This window comes from Trichoplusia ni, chromosome 9, assembly GCF_003590095.1.
Source record: "Trichoplusia ni isolate ovarian cell line Hi5 chromosome 9, tn1, whole genome shotgun sequence".
NCBI lineage: Eukaryota > Metazoa > Arthropoda > Insecta > Lepidoptera > Noctuidae > Trichoplusia > Trichoplusia ni.
In genome coordinates, this window is record NC_039486.1 from 8,753,486 (window position 1) to 8,777,694 (window position 24,209).

The window sequence follows — 24,209 nt, forward strand, 5'->3', positions numbered from 1 at the left end:
TTTCTAGTAGAGAAAAGACAAAATCATTTTATGACTTGCAACACAATTTGTCTATGGTTAGTGGTTGGTGTTATTTCACTGTCAGTCGTCGTAAATTTAATAGATTAAACTTTAGAATCTAATTTTACAATATTTCGTTATTCTTGACTTAAACATGTCATACAACTTCCTTATAAACATTGTGAAGTCATGTGAAATTTAATTACTTTCAGTAATATAGTGAGTAAAAGCATCGGACTAAAAACTTGCGATAGGCATCAGTGTTATGGAAAGTGTTAGTCATGAAACACTGCAGTGTATTTATTGTTTTATGCCTCTGTTTATGTGTCATTAAATCCTCAAGTTCCGATAGAGCAGAACCTTTATCATTGTTGAAATCCAACTCATCGTCGGAACAGAAAGGATGGAACATAAAACTTGACATTTTCTTCTCGAAAACTTTGCCGACCACGATCACCAGAGCACCGAAAAGCGATGTACGTTTAAAATGCGAAGCTATTATGAATTATACGAAGGTAGAAAAATATACAAAAAATAAAGGAGGCATTGCTACATTGTCGATCGAATCGCCCCCAGATCACATCCAGCAAAAACTATTAGAAAATGTGAAAGTATATTGGTTGAAAGACAATAAAGTTATAGATGATAACTCAACACAGAGAATCAGAATAATCACTAGGATTGATAAGACTAATGGCACTATTGGTACAAATTTGAGGATCAAAGATATAGCTGTAACTGACAAAGGCAATTATACTTGTGTGATAAAACAAAATTATGAGAAAAAGCAAACTTCACAATTGAAAGTAGAAGAGGGTGTTGAAAACTATGAGATTCCTACTTATGCATCACTGTTCCCAAACACTGATGTCTTTAGCCAATTGGATATCAATGTAGAGTCTACTCCTGTTCTGATATCAGAGAATATACAAACTGTCAATTCTAGTACTACCAATAGCACAGTGCCCCAAAGGCTAGAGCCACTTTGCCAAGAGTATTTAGGTAATGTGTGTGCTGAGCATTTGAAGGGACAGTTTGTTTTCATACCTTATAATACAAGCCAAGCAGCTCTTGAAGACAAACTATTGAAAGCTTTTCAAGTTACCAAATATTCTAATGACATTAGTCCACGCTGTGAAGGTTATGCTGTACCCAGTTTGTGTTACTCCACTTTTCCTATATGCAGAGATCCTTTTGTCACAAATAGAAAGTTCTACAATGAGGCTAGAAAATTATTGGCTAGCTCCACTGATTCTACTAGTAAAATAAATGTGGAGGATCTGCCTGAAATTGTCTTTGAAAACTATCCTATTGGCAAAATACCCAGTTTGTATTCCAATTCCAATGGCACATTTGCAAGTATGTTTGATTTTCGTCATAACTCTACTGTTCTCAGACGTGTTTGCAAACAGGATTGTGAGATATTAGAAAATGAATTGTGTCAGAAAGAGTATGCCATAGCTAAGAGACATCCACATATTGGACAGCAGCTGACTCTTGAGGAATGCCAAGACCTGCCTGAAGATGATCCTGACTGTCTGAGAATCAGCATTGGTGCAGTCATGGTCTCTGATGATGAGTGCTACTGGGAGAATGGAAGTGGCTATCTTGGCAGAGTCAATGTAGCTGGCAATGGCATGACTTGTGTTGAATGGTCTAAACAACTGCATGTTAGGCTATCAGACTATCCTGAACTAGCAGGGACACACAGCTACTGCAGAAACCCTGGAGGAGTAAAAGACCAACCCTGGTGCATTATAGAAAAGGATGGGAAAACTGATAAGGCCCTTTGTGATATTCCCAAGTGTGCTCACAAAATTTGGATCTACATTGTAATAGTGTTCTTGGTTGTTACTTTATCAATTATTGGATTCATAATATGCTTATGTTATAGACATAAAAACAAAAATAATGCTGCCACAATAAGGGATATAAATTTACCCAATGCTGACAAAAATATCTATGGGAATTCTAGACTGAATTCACCAATAGAAATGAGTGAATTAATTACCAATAATATTGGTGATCAGCCACATGTGCCAAGGCACACTCGTGGTAATGGAGTGCTTCGAATACCACAGTACTCTCTTTCACAAATAAAATTCTTGGAAGAATTAGGTGAAGGGGCTTTTGGTAAGGTATACAAGGGAGCTTTGAAGAAAAATGGAGAAACCCAGTTTGTTGCAGTGAAGGCTCTCAAAGAGAATGCTTCAGCTAAAACTCAAGCAGACTTCAGGAGGGAAATAGATTTGATATCTGAATTAACACATGACAACATTGTGTGCATAGTTGGTGTTGCTTTGAGGGAAGAGCCATTATGTATGCTGTTTGAGTTCATGGCTAGAGGGGATCTGCATGAGTTCCTGATGGGCCGGGCACCACCTTCTGGCAAAGGCTTGCCACCCTTGAGACTCCTCAACATAGCACTTAACATTGCATCTGGCATGCAATACCTTGCTTCCCATCATTATGTGCACAGAGATTTAGCAGCCAGAAACTGTCTTGTTTCAGATGACTTTATTGTCAAAATATCAGACTTTGGTCTCTCCAGAGATATTTACAGCTCAGATTATTACAGAGTAAGTATATAATTTGATGAATGTGAATTGTTTGATTAAGAAAGTAAATTTTCAGCCTAAATGTATTTTATGCATGAATAAAGATTTTAACAAGTCTTTGTTGATTGCCGTGAATGCTTGGCATGCAACATTTCTATGTCGCGAGTATTTCACGCCACCATTATCTATCGAAGATCTCAAGGCATCTCGTGCATTCATGTTTTTATAGCTAGTGTTAATTTTCCATTTAACTCATTCACTTATGGAAAGTAGTCATAGCAACGAGTTTATTGTTCTATGTTTATCATAATGGTGAGAAATCGAGTAATATCGTAAATTAACGAATGTTTAGTATTGTTCGAAAGTAATGTTAGAACCATATACTACAAACTTTCATATTATATTTTTTTGCGTATTACAGGTGCAGTCAAAGAGCTTGTTGCCAGTTAGATGGATGCCTCCAGAATCTATTCTGTACGGCAAGTTTACTACAGAGAGCGACATTTGGTCTTATGGAGTGGTGTTGTGGGAGATATACAGCTATGGGTTACAACCATACTATGGGTAAGTACAAACAACTCTGACGTAGTATAAAGAGGAGTCCCTTTTTTACTTACCATGTTATCTCGTGTATTGCAGTTATAGCAATCAGGAGGTAATATCCATGGTGCGTGGCGGTGAACTGTTGGCCGCTCCTACCTGCTGCCCTCCGGCCATGTACTCTCTTATGAGAGACTGTTGGAAACATACGCCGCAGAGGCGACCAAACTTTGAGGAAATAGTTAATAGGTAAGTTCTCACAAGAAAATTTCCTTTTAACTGCACACGAAAGGACTTATTTGAATGACCCTAAATGATTTCATCAACTCTTCTCCTGAAAGGTAGGCTTAAGTTTTATTTAAGTTTCTTTTAACATAGAATATTAGTCTTAAATAGTCAGCAGCACTAAAAAGTGCAAGAAATTTGTTACTGCTTAAAAAACACATAATTTTTGTATACTCTAAGTAAATAATCATTTTTTGTTTCCAGAATCCAAGAATGGATTAGTATGGGTGGGTGCCCGGAAACAGCAGTTTTCGAGGCAGCTCCGAGCAGTAGTTTCGGGCACAGGCCGTCCGGGTCTAGCAGAGACTTGCAGGAGAGGGTCCCGCTGTTGCCTCCTCACTGCTCCTCGTCCAACGGTTCCCTTGCCACCGGCAGTCTAAAGAAATTTAGTGCCGCTGGATCCAGTTCCAAAGTTACCGAGGATAATTGTTCTACATGCAGTGAGGTGGGTCCACCCCTTGTTCCAAAAACAAAGAAACATAGCTCAGGATCCCTAATCGACACTGACAAAGTAGGTACAAAAGACACTGTTGTAAGGATACCCAACACTCAATTCGGAAATGAAATATAAGTGTGTAAGATAGATAGTCAATATTTAACGTTTTTCTTTGATTCATCACGGATTGTTAGTTCTAAGAATTCATTTAGATTAAGGGGTTTGTAAAAAGACGTAGTTTTTGTAACATTTTAGTCTGCATTTTTTATTCGTATGTGAGTGTGATTATTCCTGCCAATCCAATTGCATTTACCTTAAAAGCATAAACGTTTTTAGGGTTTCGTAATAAATAAGAAACAAGTACCTTAACTTTTTGTGCTTCTCTTAATATATTAAATTCGTAAATCATACAAATAACGCAAGTTATTTACTTGTCTTTTGCTGAAACTCCTATTATGATTTTAGTAGGTACTTGAAATTAAAAGGCGTATTGTTCTAGAGATGTAATTTGCGTCTTACTTTGTAGTGAATTTTTCAATGAAACTAATTTTTTGTATGCTGCGAATTGCTTACAAATAAAGGTCTCGAGTTCTTTTCTCGATTGAGTTATCTACACTACCTAAAATAATGCTTTAATAGCATGTAATTAAAAAACAATGCGAAATAAGTTTAAAGAACCGAGATGCTTTGTGTTTATTATCGTTCTATTTTTATTTCTGTCTAATCGTATTTGTAGTTTTAATAATGGTTGTGTACTGTAACGAGATAGTGTACCTTATTCGCTGTTTGCTAACCATTTACAATTTATTATATTCCATTGGCTTTACTTATCTATTTAGTAATAAGTCCAAAAAATACCGTCACATATTTATGAGTTTATTTTGTTGTCAATTATTTATTTTAGATTATTTAGTATATTAGGTGTAAACAAATAACGGTTATCATAATTATGGATGTTTTAAAACTTAAGTTTTGAATGTGACATTAAAGCATTGTAATGTCTTTAGAATTAGTATATATTTGTTAGTTTATGTCATCGTGGAAGATAAATGTTTTAAAACTAACCACTGAATACTGAAACTTGTATTGATTAGGGACATTCTTGAGTTTATATCTGTCACTACATTTACATTTAAATGATAGACAGGGCGCTCATTTAAGACAAGACAATTTCGTCCGTCTATTTTTACAAAATAATATGGAAATGTTCAGTCTAGAAACTAAACGTTTTATAGACAAAGCTCTCTCATATATACAAAAACTGTGCGACAAGTCATGTAAGATAGGCAAAACTGTTTTGTTTTTTATGTACACTCGTTTTTAAAGCTACTTTAAATAATTACAATTGATGCTTCAGTGTTGATCCTTAATTTATCCTGCTTACCAAGACCAAGACATGTTCATTGCATACCATTTATAAATGACAGAAAAATAATTTTAAATGACATCAATAATACAAAATTCATATTATTATGTATTAGCTGATAAGACTGACTGAATATATCAAAGCTACATTATTGTCCATATGATACTAATTTTATATAATAAATTCGTTTTCATAATAGAATGAACTTGACATTTTGGCCCTGTGTAACTAACTGGCTGTATAAAAATGATTCAAAACCATAACATTGGCAGCATTAAAACAAGATCTCATTGTTGTAAAATTGTCTTTTATAATGTTACCAAGCTTATCCCTAGTTGATTTTGGTACTTATGTATGTAAAAGCTGTTGTTCACAGCTGTTATTTTTTTCTTTTTATCAACTCTGCGATGTGAATTGGTGGCATGTTTACGCTTGCCTGTAATTAGTACCTAATCGTAAAGTAAGTAGTAATTAAGACTTTATTAAATTTTTTCCTATCCCTATTTCTTTATTATAAAGTTTTACTGTTTATCCTTTTTTTATAAATGTTTATATTTAGTACTTTCTGTACTCGCCAAAGACTTTTTTTGTATGTGATACACTTAGTTTCTTACCTAGATGTAAATTGTATATCTATAATAAATAATTTTTAAAGTTTTCTAAAAATATCTTTATTATTAGTTAAGTAACATTTTGGAAAAATAGAATTAAATAACAGATATAAACTTTAATACACCCAATTACCCTTAACAAGACCGCCATGTGAGCTGTTTTACTCCAGCTGTGAGTATTCCGGCGCCCGAATGGTTAATCAGTAACATTAGTTGACTCCTCTTGCTTTTTAACAACTAAATATTCTCCGTGTACTTTCATATGTACTTTGAGGTTGAAATTTGCTGTGAATCCTTTGTGACACACCTTACACACGTATGGCTTTTCTCCTGAAATTATTTTTAAATACTTGTCAGTACAACGATCCTTCAATACATTGAAAATAAGGTGATAATATTTTTACATATGGCAATTTAAATACCTGTATGTGTCCGACGGTGTTTGATGAGCACGGCTGCGGTATAAAACTTAGCTGGGCAGTATTCACACTGCTTGGTCCGGTTCCCATCGTGGCGGTTCAAGTGACTTAACAAACCATCTTTCGTCTTGTATTTAGCTGGACATCGTTTACACTCGTACTTTGGAATTGTGCTATGAACATTCATATGCTTTGCTAACTGAAAATTTCAAAAAATCGAGCTCAATCACCTAACGTCAGGTATCCTTCAAGACCGATAAATATTCACGTTAAAATGACTTTACTGTCCGAATTTCTTTCAAACAGTCTAGTCTATACCTACTCCTGTACATCGTACACCACCTAACTGTGTTAGGATTGGCATCGTAAAATACAGTTACCGCCACGAAATTGGTGGTCACCTGAAGAGGCTCTTTATTTTGGTGGTGTTGCGATAGCAGCGCAATTCCGCCACAAATCCAAAACCTATTTTTTTCTATTAATAAGGAATATAGTAATACGAGACACACAAAGTCATCTAAAAGACGTGACAGAAATCGTTGTAAACATTTGTCGACGAAAAAAATTTTCAGGTCTTGAGCGTAGCGTAAACTAGGTCTAAAGTAAGTCTCCTTATTCACAAAAACGAATACAGTACTTACGCTTCCATTACGATTAAATTGTCGTCCGCATATTGGACACACGGTTAATTTTGATTTCTTTAAGCAACTCAATTTATGTTTGTCGTAGTCAAATTGATTTTCAAATGGTCGTTTGCAGTTTTTACAAATTACTTTTCCCGCCGAATGCCTTCTTATTTTGTGATCCTTAAAAGAAAAGACGATAAACATTTATTACTAAATAAATAGTAGCAAATACGGAAAATATAACCTGGGGATTTTAATTTCACAATCGTTGATACCAGAAACAGACAAGCATTTGAAAAATCCTAGTTAATTTGTTAAAATAAAACGCATGGCTAAATTCATAATTTTGTGATCAATAAAGGATTCTAAGTAATATATATAATAATATAGTCTAAGACTCACCCTGAGCCCTGTGCTTTGTTTACATTTGAATCCACACAAATCACAGATGTAAGACTTTTTATCGCTATGGACCTTAATGTGGGATTTCAAATTAGCTCGGCTATGGAATCTATAAACAGATAACGGTTTATTGTACTTATTCATATAAGTATGAGCAAACAATACTATCATAAGGAAGTTATTAAGATTCATGTTGTGTATGATGAAATCACATCATATTATTTCCGAATGGAGATTAAGCCTTTATTATTTCTAAAGCCTATATACTTTCTTGCAAAAGCAAGAAAGTAAAAACTGATACACCAAGTTAGGAAAATGTACACTGCTTTTTTAATTATAATTGAAACATAGACGATTGGTCTATTTCGTTTCCGAGTTCCTATGTCGTCCTATTTTTTTAATTATAAAAGTATAGTAAGAATAGAAAATTTTATCAGTGTAATTTAGGTAACAAGATATGAATTTAACAAATACACACTAATATTATAAATGCAAAATGTGTGAGTGTGTATATGTTTGTGACCTCTTCATGCCTAAATGGCTGGACCTAGCATCTTGGATTTACAAATAGGCTAACAGCTAAATGAGGGCAACATTTACAGTTATGGCCTTCATATCGTCGGGCGAAGCCGCGAGCAACAGCTAGTTGGCAAAAGTTACTCACCCTTTAGAACACACGTCGCAGATAAATCTAATATCAGAATGCACTTGTAAGTTATGGCCGCTCAGCTGTTTTGGTGTGTTATATTTGGTATTACAGTGTTTACAACTAAGTTTTGGGTCCTGAGAAGAAAACATCCAATTAACACACAAGAATGTAATAGATTTACGAGGATTGTCGAAAACTGTAGGTTATATTATATTACTACTTATATAGTTGCTCTTATTGTATTTAAAACCTTATTCTTTGGTGATAAGGTCTATTCTTCATTGGTATGGACAAAAAGCGCACTGAGCTTAGAACGATGCTTTTCAGCGCCAACAAATATTGCCGAGTAACAATTCAAATAGTAACTACTCTTTTACGTAATTTAAATGTGAATCTCATACTTACATCACCTTCAATATGCACATTCCTATAGTGAAATTCCAGATACACACATGACTTGTATTTCTTTCCACAAATGTGACATTCTTGCTGTTTCTTTGGTACATGCATAATTCTATGAGCAAGCATTTGTGACACACTGTTCAGAGTATCTTGGCATAGTTCACACCTCCTCCAGTTTTTATGAACATCAATATGAGTGTTTAAGTCAGTTTGATTGTCAAATGTTTTCGGGCACATACCTGAAAAAAATAATAGCTTATTTTTCTTAAAAAAAATCATAAGTTGATTAGACTCTTTTATTAAGACTCTTGGCATTAAGAAAATGCACTTAAATTTAACGAATGGAATAAATTTATCAAAACTTACCACAATACCATAAATGATTATCATGATCAGAGAAGTTTTCTATTAAATTGGACTTCTTGACAGACTTCTTTTTAACCCTTGATTTTTTACAAGTATTTTTTATCTTCAATATTATTGGTCGTAGTTCTGTAAATTTTCATAATTTTTAATATATAAATTTATTATTTTCATATGTATATTATAATTATGGATGAATAATATTATTATACCATCTTCACTTTCTTTAATGAATTCTTCATCTGCATATTCATCAAATCCAATTTCATAATTGTCTAGAATAGCTTCTTCTTCTGATTTTATTTCTGTTTTAACAACTGTGGATTCACTTTGTATTGGTTTATTTTCAGTTTCAAAGGCATCAGTCTCTATTAGATCATTTTCATTTTTTAAGATGCTTTCTTCATTTTCTTCTTTAACACCCTAAAAAGTGAAATTATAAAAAAAATGTAAACATGTTATAATTATAGTATTAAGTTACTGTTTTATAGAAGTCACACTTACTTCAGCACATATAACTTTTCTGAGTGTTGTTTCAGATGTAATAGATTTTTCTCTAAATTCTATAAAACTCTTGACAGTTTCTAAGCAAGTCTGGCATGAGAATTGTGGCAATCCATCAAGTAAAGTGACCTTAAAAACAAAAAAAAGGAAATAATACTGGTCATTGTTATTCAAAACTTTATATTGTATATGAATAAATATATTTAGTTTTATAAGTAACAAAACTATAATCATTATTACTTACGTTTAAGTTCGTCAACAAGTTATAATTTATAACGAAATGTTCGTCAATTGGAAACACATCTTTTTCTGTTGTTAAACATACTCTACATATCTCCATTGTAACTGAACTTCGAATAACACATGCTATTTCAGAGCAATAAGTTTAATTATCTTTGTTTACGGTAATAAAATAATAATTTTTTTCTATACGTGATAGACGTCCATCCATTCAACTTTACGCTTCTTTCACTTTTGACTTTATTGACAATAATGACATTTGTCAGCATTGAGTATGTTGACATGTCATGTCATTGCACCGACAAAAAGAAACAATAACTATGTTTTTATTTTGTCGGACCATTTTTATATCCTTTTTGGTTTTATTTAAGCTATTTGATGTGACTACCACTGTACACATTCACACAGAGATTCTGTTTTAAGGACTCGGCACTGCTAAATGTTTGCGCGGCCTTATGTGTAACATGACGACTCACTGTTTTACTACTTTTGTAAACAACAGTCGAATTAATTCATACGTCTAGCGTTTTTGCAGCTTAAACCAACATCTAGTCTGACAAAGGTTTGATTAACAGCTAGCCCTTTAGGATACGCTAAAAGTAATTACCAATGTTTCTATACAGTTTCCCATATACCCATTTCTCTTAACTTCGGCGTATTTCCTAAGTCGAATCGAATGATCTGGCAATGACCTCTATATCCCAGCTAAAGTATTTTTTTCAATGAGTACTACCATAGACAACCACTTACAACTGGCAACGACACCTTGCTTTGCTTATTTTAGTCTATGTACGCCAGTCAGTCAAGGGCGGAACGTCAAAGTTGTGTAGGTACCTATCGATTGTGCAATAAATTCGTATTTTAACATGATATTGTATAAATTGCGTACTTACGTCTATTATTGGTCGTAATGAAATCATAAATTATTTAAAATCAAAATGAATTGAGAGGTATCTTCAATAACGAACATTGTGAATGTCTTAATAAATTTCGAAGAGAGAACATTTTTTTCTTGTTGTTTGTTGTGAAAACAAGAGAAATTATGGTGGAAAACGGTGCCTCTAGTGGGGGTAGCGATAGCCCTAGTGCAACCTGCACAAGATCTGGTTTACTAGAGACACTGGTGCGAGGTGTGTGGTATCGTGTCCATTGTACGCTCGAAGAGGATTATCTTAGTGTGTGTCTGGATGATGGGTACGATGCTACTACCACACTGAACGGCACTCTCAACAACAACAATGTCGAGACTCCGAATAGTGACTTTACCGAAGTCCCCGAAGCAATTGCGAATCAAAAGCGCCTCGTGCAGGTGGTCAAGTCAGACAATAATGGCTTGGGTATATCAATTAAAGGAGGCATTGAAAACAATATGCCTATATTAATATCGAAAATATTTAAAGGCATGGCAGCAGATCTTACAGAACAGTTATATGTTGGTGATGCCATACTCTCTGTGAATGGGGAAGACTTGAAGGATGCTACTCATGAGGAAGCAGTCAAGGCTTTGAAAAGAGCTGGAAAAATGGTTCAGTTAGAAGGCAAGTATTTAGTCATGATTAGTATTGCCACATCCAGCAATAGTGTAGACTTGTAGAGGCTAACTAATTTGACCTTAATTGCAGCTGTTACAATGGCATGGCAGCTGACTTGCTAATTGAGCTATTTAGTAATGTACTCTTTTATAATAGGAATATCTCACACTTTAAATATTGTAATATGCAGGTATTTGCTAAACTCTAGTATCTCTTTTCATAATTACTACAAATTATAATTTAATTTACCTGTTTGTTAACCTTGACATTTAAATATTAGCTAGGGTTTTACCTATACCTGTTTAAGTAATATTGATATGAAATAATATGAATATATATCTGTTTATTTGCATATATTATAAACTATTAATTAAGTTTATGTCATGAACATGTCAATTTTATAAACAGTAATTAGGTTGTGTTAACTTCTTGTGGCATGGTTATATTAAAAACTTTGACCTACTTTATGAAGCTGATGTGTAGATTGTTAGGAAAGGTTAGTGAGTCTTCCTGCCCACTCTAGATAGCTTTACCGCTAAACATGCGGAAGTCAATCAAATAAAAATAAGTATTTAATGAAATCTAATCGGCTAATTTTTAACAATAGAAGATAAAATAATAAACAACATTCTTCACAAACCCTCATTATGCCCTTTGTGTACCCGAACAGCTGTTCTTGTGTTATAGCATGTGTAACAAAAAAAGGTTTTTTTTTTTAAGATATTGATCAGATCAAAAATCTTACTTTTGTGCAGTTTTTGAAACAATTTTAAAGACTTTTTAAAATATTAAATCCTCATCTTTGTCTACAGTGAAATATCTACGAGAAGTGACTCCATATTTTCGTAAGGCCTCTATCATCAGTGAGGTTGGTTGGGAGTTGCAGCGAGGGTTTATGGCAGATGTGCCGCCTTCACCCCCTTCCCCTCGACGGCGTAGAGCTGACACAAGATACGTGCCATTGCTGATGGCTTGTATCGCCAAAAATTTACGACATCGTGATCCAGGTGGGTTAACTTCCTATATCATTTTTGCCAGTTAATGTCAACACTTGATGAAAGCACATTACTGTTATGTTAGAGGAAAGAAGGAAGAAAGGAAACCCTTTCACTGGCACAGATGTTCAAAAGCTTTCTTAGAGTAAATTTACAGCTTAGCAATGTGGTGTTACAGAGGATCGTACTATCGAGATCTACTCTCCGGACGGCGTGCACGCGCTAGCTCTGCGCGCCAGCAGTGCGCAGGGCGCGGCGGGCTGGCACCGCGCACTGCACGCGGCCGTCAGGCGCGCTGCCCGGGCCGCACTCGCCCGCGCGAGGCCGCGTCTGCGCCCGCTGCTGGGGGATGTGCGCTATGCCGGCTGGTTGGCGCGACGCCCACCTCAAGATCATGTAATTATAAATAATAAAATTACTTTCAATCCCAATTTTGGTAATTTGATAAATTTTCATAATTGAAGTTTAAGTTAGTTATGAACTGTTGTGTAACGTTAATTTGTATCAATTTTTTTTCTAGATGAGTGCCTCTGGCGGATCCGACAGTTCTGATGAAGCTGAAGGTTGGCAGCCAACATTTGTTGCAATAACGGATCGAGAAATAAGGTGAGAGCTGTGGATAATTTTTCTTAGTTTTTATTTAATGAACAGTATTGTTGGATGCGTGTCTAATGGTGTGGTGTGCGTGTCAGGCTGTACGAGGCGGCGCCGTGGTCGGGGTCGGCGTGGTGCGCGCCGGCGGAGTGCGTGGGGCTGGCGGCCACGCGCCTGGCGTGGTGGCGGCGCGCGGGCGGCGGCGCGGCGGCGCTGGGGCTGCGCGCGGGCACGCCGGCGGGGCTGGCCGTGCGCGCGCTGCGCGTGGACACGCCGCACGACCTGGCCGCGGTGGCCGGCGCGCTCGTCGACGGCGCGCACCACGCCGTGCGGGACCAGACCGACTTCACCTTCCGTGAGTATACACTACACTGACCAAGCTACATGTAGGAATGCGTCATCCAAAATTATATCTTAATGATATTCCCGCACGTTGATATTGCGATAGAACTTTGTCACAATAACAGCCGCGTGACGTCAATCGCCGTAGTTAGTTTAATTACATATTCATTTATAATTATTTTATATATTTAATGAGTTAAATTTTAATTTTAAATTTTAAATTAAAATTTTAAAATTAAAATTTTCTTAGTAGGCCAATAAGTTAGGGTGAAGGAGGTAATTCATAGATAATATATTATTATAAATTCGATTGCGTCACTAAGATGGCCGCCAATCGCAATACCATCGTGCAGGGCTTATACCATGTAATTTGAGAAAGAACATCGTTTTTAAACTTATTGAGCAGTATAAGTGTGAGTATGTTGTAACGTATGTGTCGTGCACATGTGCAGGCTGTCGGTTCCGCGGCGCGTGCGCGCGGCTGTCGCTGGGCGCGGGCGGCGTGTGCGTGTGGGAGGCGGCGGGCTCGCTGGGCCGCGGCGGCGCCCGCGCGCTGTACCGCCGCCCGCTACACGCGCTCAGGGCCTCCGCCGACGACGACCGCTCCGCACTCTGGCTGCACTTCGCCGACGATGACACCGTGGTGAGTAACCATCACACTAAATTGCATTTATAGTTATGCACAAGTAGGCTCCTACTATTAATGCCGCATTGGCCCCAACCATAGCTTGAATGAAACAACGTGATAACTAAATGAATTCGCGTCGTACCAGGAGCTGGACATGGAGGGCAGCCCGAAGCCGGCGGTGTTCATCCTGCACAACCTGCTGTCGGCGCGCGTGCACTCGCTCCCGGAGAGCGCGCCCGAGGCCGCGGCGCCGCCCGAGCCGCCGCTCTAGCCCGACACTACGACGGGGGCCGACACACGCTAATCATTACTGATTTACCTTTAGGTAATATGGCAGCGTCGTTTGCTTTGTAGATTTTGTGTGCATTCTCGCACAGTCGAAGTATTCAGTGTGACAATGCACATAAATCTCTATTTGTAATGTGAGTCAACGGTAGGATTTTTGGAATATCTATTGTACTGTAACTATTACTTCCTACTAGACAAATATTCTGTTTACACGAATTAACTAGAACCATTATTTAATTTGTACCAGTGTACTCATCGAATCTCTTGTAACTGATGTATCTGTGATGTTAAACATTTTATCATAAAGTCCCTTCATATCTGACCTGTATCAATAGCGATATTTTGTACACTTATTTAGTGAATGATGTAGTTCATAGAACTAATTTACAATATGCGGAAGTCAGTGATGATTACATATTTAAAAGCACTTTTTATCGAATAATCATATTCTGTGAAATATCAGCACTCAAACAGCTAGAAACTAAAGAATCCATTAAAAGATACAATAATCAAGACGTGAACTTAAACTAATTTGTTTTACATTCAACTGACATGTAATAGAAATATTGCCAAAGAGTTAAAAACAAAAAGGACAATACATTTCTGAAATAGTTGGCATAGAGTTGTCGTCGTTGTTCACGTGTACCCGAGCCGCGAGCGACGGCCGCGCCGCTAGTGTCGGCAGGACAACCTGCTTTGCTTGTATGTGGCTGTCATTGTTCTTCCAAAGATTTCAGTTCATTATTGTTTTGTTTGAAATTGTAGCTTAATGTAGTGTAGATAAGTTATAGTTTGAATTAACCATAACGTATTTTTATAATTTCGTTTGTAAATATATAGGTATACTGTTTTGTAAATGGTACATTCCCAGAATGTAGATTACATTTGTTGCTTTAATATTTGTAGCGTTTATCTCAAGTAAGGTAAGGTAAGGTTTCAATAATAATGTATATTGTGTAGTCACATGTAACTTGTAAGGATGGCAATATGCGAGGTGATATCTAACATATTAGTATTATTTATTTTGAAATCAAATCGGATCAGACGCTGTCGTTAGCATCCATGATTTATTGAAGTACACGGAAATGTTCAATTCGATCTGAGGAAAGGTTTACCATCACCTGCTAATCATTTACTATAAGATTGTTTACTTTTTTATAATCGTGATTACTTTAACTATCTAAAATACATTCCTATAAATAAGAATCTACACTAATTTGTATTATACTGATCTACTAAAACGAAAATTTAACTTATGCTAACTAAAAAGACATCTTACTAAATTTTATTGCATTTGTTGACTCTATATCGAATGTTAGTTTCTAAGACAGTACTCAGTATCAACTTTACAGATAACGTACATTATTTCTGTGACAGATAATAAAATTAACGAGTGCAATAATAAATATAAATAATAATATTTTCACACTTGCAAACATTATAGTTTTTCAAATGCTTCTAGGTAATCAATAAGTAGACGGACATTTTTATATTGAGCTTAAGGGCATAAACTGCGTTACGCGTGTGTACGCACGTGAGCACGTCGCGGGCCACGCTTCTGGTGCACGCACGTGAGCACGTTCGCGTGCTTATGCGCGGGCATCGGCGCGTGCATCCGCGTAACGCAGTTTTCTCAGTACAATTTTGACGTTGGAGGTGTACAGTCGAGTAATTATGGATAAATTAATGTTGTATTATTTATCAAGACGACGGCGACGACGATTATTTCGCTTGATTGGTCCCATATGGCAGGACGACACTGAACTTCAACAATTACCCTTTCTGTATCAAAATTTGTAATTTTTTGTTATGGGCCGGGCACGCGCGTGCGGTCGGTTCGAGATAGCGCTGTCAACTGAACAAGCACGCGCGTGCACCCGCTAGCGGGCTTCGCGCGTGGACCCGTCCAACGTGATGCGTGATCACGTCGCGTGCATGCGTGCCCCATTGCACGGAAGTATCACGCGACGGGCTCACGAGCGTGTGCACGCGCATGGGCACGCGCGGGTCGTTTTTGTATGGACACGCGAGAGGCACGCTTAACGCAGTTTATGCCCTAAATGTATTATGATATTATGTAACTGTGAAAATAAACTTGAAGAATTGGTTAATAATATAAAATAACCTAAACCAATTCGTATAATTAAACTATGAATTAACATTTATCTATAAAGTTGATTACCACTTCAGTGTTTGGTTGTCTATGACGTAACTCATAAATAGTTACCATATTTTTAAACTTATTTAGGTACTTACTGGTTTTGGAATCTCTGTTTTTAAGGTTTCTATATCCGTATGATAAATTATAAATTAACGCTAAGATACTAAACTTGTAATCTCTTAGAATTTCTACTGGTGACATTCCTTCATACTATATTATTACTTCCATTGCGCGGGCGCATAAAGCCAACGCATGGGATAGACTGTATAGAAGTAACATTGTCTACTGTTAGCCTGTTATATTTATGTTAGCCGGGTAGAACATTTAGGCTGCCATACAATTGATGCGGGGCGTAGTTAGAGTGGAGAAAAAGGAAGGTATTTATAATTACGATTGTAAACTCTTCTTACACCAAGATTTTATGCAAAAATTATACTGCTGATATAGGCCCCCAAGTTTCGCCACAACAACGACAATTGTGCTTAATAATTCTCAAATATTTCGTTCCTCGGCTGCGCTCGTATTCAATGTAAAGGCAATCTTACCCTAGTTTCAGAAAGGCTGGTCTAGATATAAATAGATGACTTGTCTTATTCCAGACACACTGATTAAATTATTCAGCCTTTCTTAATATTCAGCCTAACAAATGCAAACATATGAAAGTGTATTAAAACATTTACTTTACATTTGTTTTTATTTTTATGAAAATATTCTCTTTTTCCATTTCTTATGAGGTTTAAGATCTGAAGATAAATGTATCATAAATTGGTCTAAAAAATAACTTCATTTGATATGACGATTATTTTAAATCTAAACATTCCTCATTGTACAAGATTGTAATTCCATTTGATTAAGTTTTATTCTTACGTAATTAATTTTCATTAAATTTCATTTAAGCGTTAATTACATTATTGTGTAATTTGTTATTTATTGAATATTATTATTACCTATATTTATACAAATTCCTGTTTATCAAACATTGTTTAGGTGAATACGTAGTGAATCCTAGTCTTGCAATTTAAGACTGAACTTTGTTTTCACATTTTATTTGTTGTAGTAACAGTGACATAGTATTTCTACACCGTCTACGCTATACGCTAGATTACTCATATACATTCATGAATAATTAGGTATCTATATTCCGTTATATTTAGGACAATTGTTACATACATTTATGTGAGATACATATACGAACCGCCGTTGTAAAGGTCTGTTCATTTTAATTAGAAATTTTAATCAAATGCTTTTGAAAGATCATCACAACGAAGATACCAATGATATTTTTGTTTCATTACAATAGTTTTAATAATGATGTATTATGATTTTAATATACAAAGATGATATATTTTAACGTAAAATGCAACTCTATTGCTGAATATATTGTGAGCGCTATTTTTTTAATGATCGATATCAATGAACAGACTATTTTGAACGAAATAAATTTGGAAGTGGAATAATTATGAAGCAGCAGAGATATATCAACAGCTATTCGTAAATGTATCGCCAGTCGCGCCACGCTGTAGTCGACTCGTATGATTTAAACTACTGTAAGGTTTTGAAAAATGTGTTTACAATGCTAGTTGACTTGTTTCGTAATACGGCCCATCTGTAGCTGTCATAACATTGTTCATTATCATCTGTAGTTAGAGATCTGTCATTCTGTCATGCATTAAAAACAACGAAGAAAATATATTTTGTTTTTTATTCGAAAACCTATCGGTCGAAATTGCTAATCGGTAATAAGTGGGATCTATTCGTTTTTATAAACTGAAAACAAGACAATTCCCAATAAAGTATAGGTGTATAGAAGTTATAAACTACTGCATAAATACTTAGCGGAAGTCGATCAAGTTTGGATAGTCGGTTTCCTCCTCAAGGCGACAAAGTGTAGGAGAATCGTGTTGTTCTGGTAGAGTCTACGTTTCATTAGGTCGAGGGGCTGAGCACGGGGCGCTGGCCGCCCGAGAGCCCTCGCAGCCTACTTCAATACTCGGCTTATTACAATCTATACAATAGCCGTTACGTCACGCCACATGTCACCCTATTCTCTACCCTATTGTCTGGTAACTACGACTGAATATGCTGTAGCATGCGTGCGTTAGTATGAATAGTCGTGTCTGCGCTATTGTCTCGCCTTTCTATTGGAAAGCTGACATAAAGAAATTGGCTGTCTGCGTTTAGTACGAAAATCGAATTGTTTAAACGTGAACAAAAAGCATTAGAATTTGATCAAATTATTGAAATGGATTCCATTTCATTGTAATAATGATGCTTGAAATCAATAATATTGAAGTCAATGTCCAAAACTACTCAAAAGTGAGTGGGTAGGTACGTACCTACTCGTAAGTAATAGTCATACATAAGATAAATTCCATTTATGAACGCGCTTTTTTATTTCGTGAGTAGATTGGATGAGAGACTGTTGTTTTCTTAAGAGCTCCATTTAGGAGAACTGAGTCAAAAAAAAATGATAGAATTAAAAGCCTTTTGCACGGCATTGCCGTTAAAGTAAACTAACTTTCACAACGCACTCAACAAAAGTTTTACAACAACCTTGAGTAAGGGGGAAATTCAAATGGAAATTCCCTAAATGCTCGCGAACTTGTTACTTAATGCAAAAAAACCTATCTTAGGTACATGGCTGGCAGATACCAACTCATTTGGTCATCCTCCTTAGCGTTTCTATCATCTCTTATAAGTAATAATATATGTTTTAACAATAAAAAACTTCTAAGCCAACTTTGATATTTGTATGGGTACAAATGACAACTAGCTTCCGAAGATCTGAGGTAACAAAACATGAAACCTACGAATTGAGAACCTATTTAAATTGATAACTTTGCTCGACGCTACAATGTTAATTCCAAAATTGTATACTACTAGTATACAATTTTTACTTAAAACATCGTTGTATCAGGTAAGTGTGAAAAACAAAATATTAATAAAACCGTACGTACCTTAACTGCGACTTAAATATAACTAGAAATCCATGTAACTGTGAAATCTAAGTTAAATAACATCAGCACAACGTTGCCATGAATAATTTCCTGGAGATCTGAGGCTGCGATGCCGACGTATCTGCGAGTCGCTTTTGCCAAAATGTTTCTCCGTATTTCGTTGGAGCTATTCTCTTGAGGCTGGAAACGTTGGTCAACCCGCGCATCATGTGTACCCAGCTTATCTGATATCGCTGCTAATATACGATTTATTACAGCATTTAATAAACGTTATCCTCTGTAGTATCGATAGCGTAGATGTACATGGTAAATTAGTAGGTAGGTAAGTAAGTTCCTACGTTATCTCATTTCATCTTACGTAATTTTTGTCAAGTCATTTTGTTTCGAAATTATTATTTTTACATAATTAAGAAAACAAACGTAAAAGAATAAATAATTACGCTAATTGGGTTTTAGAATCTTAAAAAATCTAATAGAAATGAACGAACTCTTCACCTCTTGCTCTTTATGCAATAGCTTGCTCTCGAGAAACAGACTAATCCACTACTTTTTACACATTCACACCCCGCAAAGCTTATGGCATCAAACAGCTTTTCATGAAAAGGAAGCTTTTTAGTTGTTTGTAGAAAAGGTTTACAAAAAATGAAGCTTGCCTTTTACGAAACAAAACTGCTAAAAGCTTGGATTTTTGTTATTATTTGTTGGTTTTTAAGGTAAGTAAATGTTTAGCCTACTTAAGGTGCAGGGAACTCTTGCTGTCCGTCCAAATTACGTACTAGAGGCGAGACTAACGGCCGCTTTCTATATTCGATCTCAATCCCTAATTTACGGATCGAGATTGACATTTGAATCCATTTTCAACTTTTAGTGTTTCTATAACCGATCCATGGATCGTTTTGTCGATCTTTTTCTTCAATCTATCTTTGGGAGGGCGGATCGAGATTTTAGATTGGTATTTGTATGAAAGTGACAGTTATGCGTTTTCTATAACCGATCTCTGGTTTTGACAAATCGATTTTTGACATTTTTGATCTATAATCGCGATCCCCATTTTTTTACGGATTGTACTGAGAAATCTCTGAAAATGGAAATATTTTCAAGTGATAGTGATAGCGATCTTGAAGTATTAGCTCAGCTATCGGACTGGGATAGTAGTGACAGCGACGACGAACAAAATCTGTCCTCAAAATTTGTAATTGTGATTGTGATGTATCGAGTGGCTGATTTTTTTTCTGCACTTTACTCGTAAACGGGGGTCAAGGATTTAAGCTAAAGACCAGCGGACGCTTAAACTTTTTTCTTTCGGTATTATAGTTTTTGTGTACTAAGTACACTTTTACCAATATCTGTAATACTGGAATCAATAAATAACGATTATAATATTCTCGTTTTGATTTATTTATTTAAAACCATGAAGTTTCATTACAGGGTTTACCCTAATGCGACAACTTAGAACTTAAACTAAACAAAAATTGCAACACATTACATTATTAAAAACACATAAACACGTCAGTCTGATTTTGAAGAAGTTGGTGGTGTGGAGAGCTCTTGTAAGAGGTGCTTTGGCGAGCAAATTTGTTCTCGCTGTAGGTGCGGGCTTCGCCGCCGCCGCACGAAGCGGTCCGGTACACACGCTCAAGCGCTGCAATACTTCCGGGTGATTCTCCACTCCACGAAGCACCTTCACCAAGAAGACGACCAGTGCAAACTCCCGTCTCATATACAGTTGATCATTGCCAACCATGCTCAGAACAAACAGAGTGGGATCCATGAGTAGGTAGAACGGATACACCCCATACAGTTTCTTGTACAGATGGCGCGTGAACTTATTCTGAATGCGCTCGAATAATACCGCTGTATTCTATTCTATAGCTGAGACATCGGAAAAACAAACAACAAATAAACTTGCGATTTTAAAATATACCATGTTAATGTCAAACTGACTGACAACTTTTCGATTGACTGACGTTCCGTTGCTCATCAATAAACGATTATTGTCGTTTATGCTTTTTCTAATTTTCAGGTAGAATTATAGTATTTACCGCTACGACTTCCCAATCTTTTATTTTTGTATTTTGTGCAATTTCTAGTGATTATACATAAAATAGATAAGCTTTAAGAAAATAGCCACCATTTTACACATTAATAATCGCTGAAGTACTTTTTCGGCACATGCGTAAAACAAAACGTTTAGCAGGGCGATCTATCCGTTTTTTTTCGATAGATTTCGAGACGAGATCGATTAAAGAAATGCAGATTCAAGCTCAATCGAGGGATTGAGAAAAATCTGGATTGATCGGAATCTTAGATTCGGGATCGAATATAGAAAGCGGCCGTTAGTCAGACGAGCTCAAAGATTAAAACATAATCTGCAGTGACTGTGAGAGATTAGTTTGATAGGCTTGTAGACTTAATTAGGGATGATAAGTAGTCGAGCAAATATCGTCGGTGGTTCGTTTAATAAGTGGTATTGTCTTGAGGAGAGCTGTCACGTCGCCTTTCAATTTATTAATGAAGTATATTCAGGAGATTTGGTTCGCCGCTCGAGTCCGATTCATTTCGACGCTATAAATTTAGTTAAAACGTCGTGTACCCTCTCCTTCCGCATGATTAGCGGATGTCTGTCGCGGACGTTTTCAATTGTGCCAAAGTTATCGCACTTTGATGTTCATTAAAATAAATGTCGGTAGGCTTAGGCGAAGCTGTCTAATATTCGTTTTATTAGAAAGATTCGTATTTTTGTGTAACAAAAAATGCTAAATCTTATTTTAAAATCAGTATTCTTAGGTCACGGTAACAATTTCATTTTTTTGGTTCATAAATTAAAGAGAGGTTATTAGTTAAGAGATAGCGTTCATCCTAACAAAATTATAGATTACTTTAAACGCCAAGTTGCACGTTCGTGGCGCTTCTATGTATTTACTTAATGTATAGGTATATTCATATGCTTACTTACAGCCGAACTTAGCTAAACAACGGTACAAGTTTAATGTGGCCGTTCGGGGAATAATTAGATAAGATGTATACAAACCGGCTGGATTTGCTTGAATAAGTAAAATAACTCATTAATTTTGCCACGTTTTCGTTGTATCATAGAAGTTTTATATACCTTGCGGTAACACAGACTTAATAGGATAGTAGGAAAAAGAAGAGGAAATTGAGAATTAGATTACATAAATTAATATTACTCCCTTTTGTGTTTTTAAAATAACTGCTTAGTTTGATGTTTTCCTGTTTCCTGGTTTAGTTAAAAGATAAGTTTTTTAATTGTATACCACTGCCCACATTACAGTTACATCAAGCATTTTGATTAATGCCTACTTCATTTACTTTAGTATCAAATATTAAGGTACCTTTGCCCACTTAGCATATCCTGTTTAGCCTCTTAAATTAATAAATAGTTTGGAAATGACTGGTAAAATAGTATTCCCTTGGCTTTCGTTCAGGACATAAATAATTTTAATATAATTTATTATAGCTGTCCTCATAAAGAATCTGCGTAGTTCTCCGGGACTTTAATGTCTATATATTGCTTCATTACTTGGAACCATAGTAGCAGTTCAATGAACTGTAGCGTAATATTTGTAGAATTTACTGCGCCGCTGTCGTTACGGACCGCTACGCCGTAGCACATACCGTAGACGGCAATTAATGCTGCATAGTGTTGGGATTACGAAATCAATAAGTGGATAATGTCTCTGTGCCTAATTTGCTGATATTATTTCTGTGTTGTAGAAATAATTGCGTTATTACAATACGTTGACTTTTGTTGGTTTTGTTCTGGGGATACTTGCTACGTTGCTACGAAATTTAATAGACGAATCTAGCGTATATATACATTATTTCATCGAAGAAATAGTGTAATAAGAAATAATAATGTATGTCTCCTCTATAAAAATATATGAAACAAATTATTAAAAAATAAACTAGTAATTTGAGTCAGACTATATTGTATTCCAATTATGGAGCTTAATCAAGCGTAAACCGTTACTACATCATCATTTTTAATATGGTGTCAATTTTCATATTAATATACATTATTCATCATCAACCTGGCCGCTTCCCGACTGGGATTGGAAATGTGGTACACTGACCCTACGTACAGTCAGCAACAGAGGTTTCTAAATAAGGTGCACTAAGTAATAAAATAGGCGTGTCATCAAGTATTTTTAGAGCATGCTTAACACAAACTCCTACCTAAATGAAAAGAAATAAATACGGCCATGTGCCAGTCAAACTCGAGAGTTCCGTACAAACAGTCTAAAGATAAACAAATCAATTTGTGCACAATGCAAAAATACATCACCTATGGAAATTTCAACGGTATAGCTATCTTACTTTATGAGACCTACCTAATGACGGACAGACAGACGGACGGCGCACAGTGGAGCCTCAGTAAAAAGGTCCTAAAATACTGGCGCTTTGTAAAACGGATTGTGTCAATCGACTTTTGTTGTTGACTGTAGAAGCGTGTTGTCACATTGAATTAGTTTCTAAGTACTAGCAATGGCCAGTCCTATTTAGCTCGAAACTAATACCTTAAGATGAAATCGACTGGCGAGAGCAATACTATGAAAAAAAAACGTTACAAGTCTGCCCTTACCGGGTTTCACATTGAAACTATTCTTTAACGTAATTCTTAGAATTTTTGTATACCGATCATTCTTGAATGAGTTGTCTTTTGTTTTATTTGTATATCGAGTGACAGCATGAATACGGACACCTATAGTAGTTTACACTTTTTTATCACTGCATTGGCCCGACAAGCGTTGACGAGAGGGTTAATCAGGTAGCTGTCTGTTCGATGATATGAGTCGTTCACTCACTCGCTCGTATATTCACGACCCACACAAGTAGTCACGATAACTAAGTAATAAACACGTAGGCAACCGAATGCAAGGCACTTGTGCATTGCCTCTTAAATAAAAGTTTCACGAGCGCGCAGTGTAAATCATAATTTCGTGATGTACTGCAGTAGGGGAGATGCAACGTTGCGAAGTTACTCGTTGTAAAAGTAATTTAATATGTAGGCAGAATAAATACGCTCTTAGAAGCCAGCGTAACAGTGAAGCTGACGTTACCTAGCTTTATATTAATACTTGTCTATAGGTAACAATGTGGGTTTATTCTCGCTTGTTTAGGAACTTAGATCTGTCGGCACTTTTGTAATTCTTTTACGTTACCTTGCATACTGACGCGGCGGCAGATCAACGTTAATAAAGGATGGTTAACTTAATAATTAAATTTGGTATGAAAGCTACGTAAATAACGTAAATAAACCTCCGTGGTCGAGTGGCGTACGCACCGGTTT

At 36.1% G+C, this 24,209-nt stretch overlaps 3 protein-coding genes across 3 annotated transcripts; 2 read left to right on the forward strand and 1 right to left on the reverse strand.

Annotated features, from left to right (window-relative positions):
- Positions 1 to 9: 9 nt before the first annotated feature.
- On the forward strand, positions 10 to 5,851 carry LOC113497147 (tyrosine-protein kinase transmembrane receptor Ror). Its single transcript, XM_026876545.1, has 4 exons — positions 10 to 2,579; positions 2,980 to 3,122; positions 3,198 to 3,347; positions 3,588 to 5,851. The coding sequence occupies exons 1-4, from the start codon at positions 282 to 284 to the stop codon at positions 3,952 to 3,954; spliced, it is 2,958 nt and encodes a 985-aa protein (XP_026732346.1). The 5' UTR covers positions 10 to 281; the 3' UTR covers positions 3,955 to 5,851.
- LOC113497149 (zinc finger protein 724-like) lies at positions 5,841 to 9,931 on the reverse strand. The gene is made up of 10 exons (XM_026876547.1): positions 9,406 to 9,931; positions 9,162 to 9,290; positions 8,870 to 9,080; positions 8,661 to 8,786; positions 8,298 to 8,533; positions 7,908 to 8,026; positions 7,244 to 7,352; positions 6,857 to 7,021; positions 6,219 to 6,414; positions 5,841 to 6,126 (listed from the first exon to the last, which is right to left on the reverse strand). The coding sequence occupies exons 1-10, from the start codon at positions 9,499 to 9,501 to the stop codon at positions 5,993 to 5,995; spliced, it is 1,521 nt and encodes a 506-aa protein (XP_026732348.1). The 5' UTR covers positions 9,502 to 9,931; the 3' UTR covers positions 5,841 to 5,992.
- A 215-nt stretch (positions 9,932 to 10,146) lies between these two features.
- Positions 10,147 to 17,633, forward strand: LOC113497148 (beta-1-syntrophin). Its single transcript, XM_026876546.1, has 7 exons — positions 10,147 to 10,939; positions 11,746 to 11,940; positions 12,107 to 12,324; positions 12,449 to 12,534; positions 12,621 to 12,877; positions 13,317 to 13,507; positions 13,638 to 17,633. The coding sequence occupies exons 1-7, from the start codon at positions 10,444 to 10,446 to the stop codon at positions 13,761 to 13,763; spliced, it is 1,569 nt and encodes a 522-aa protein (XP_026732347.1). The 5' UTR covers positions 10,147 to 10,443; the 3' UTR covers positions 13,764 to 17,633.
- Positions 17,634 to 24,209: the final 6,576 nt, after the last annotated feature.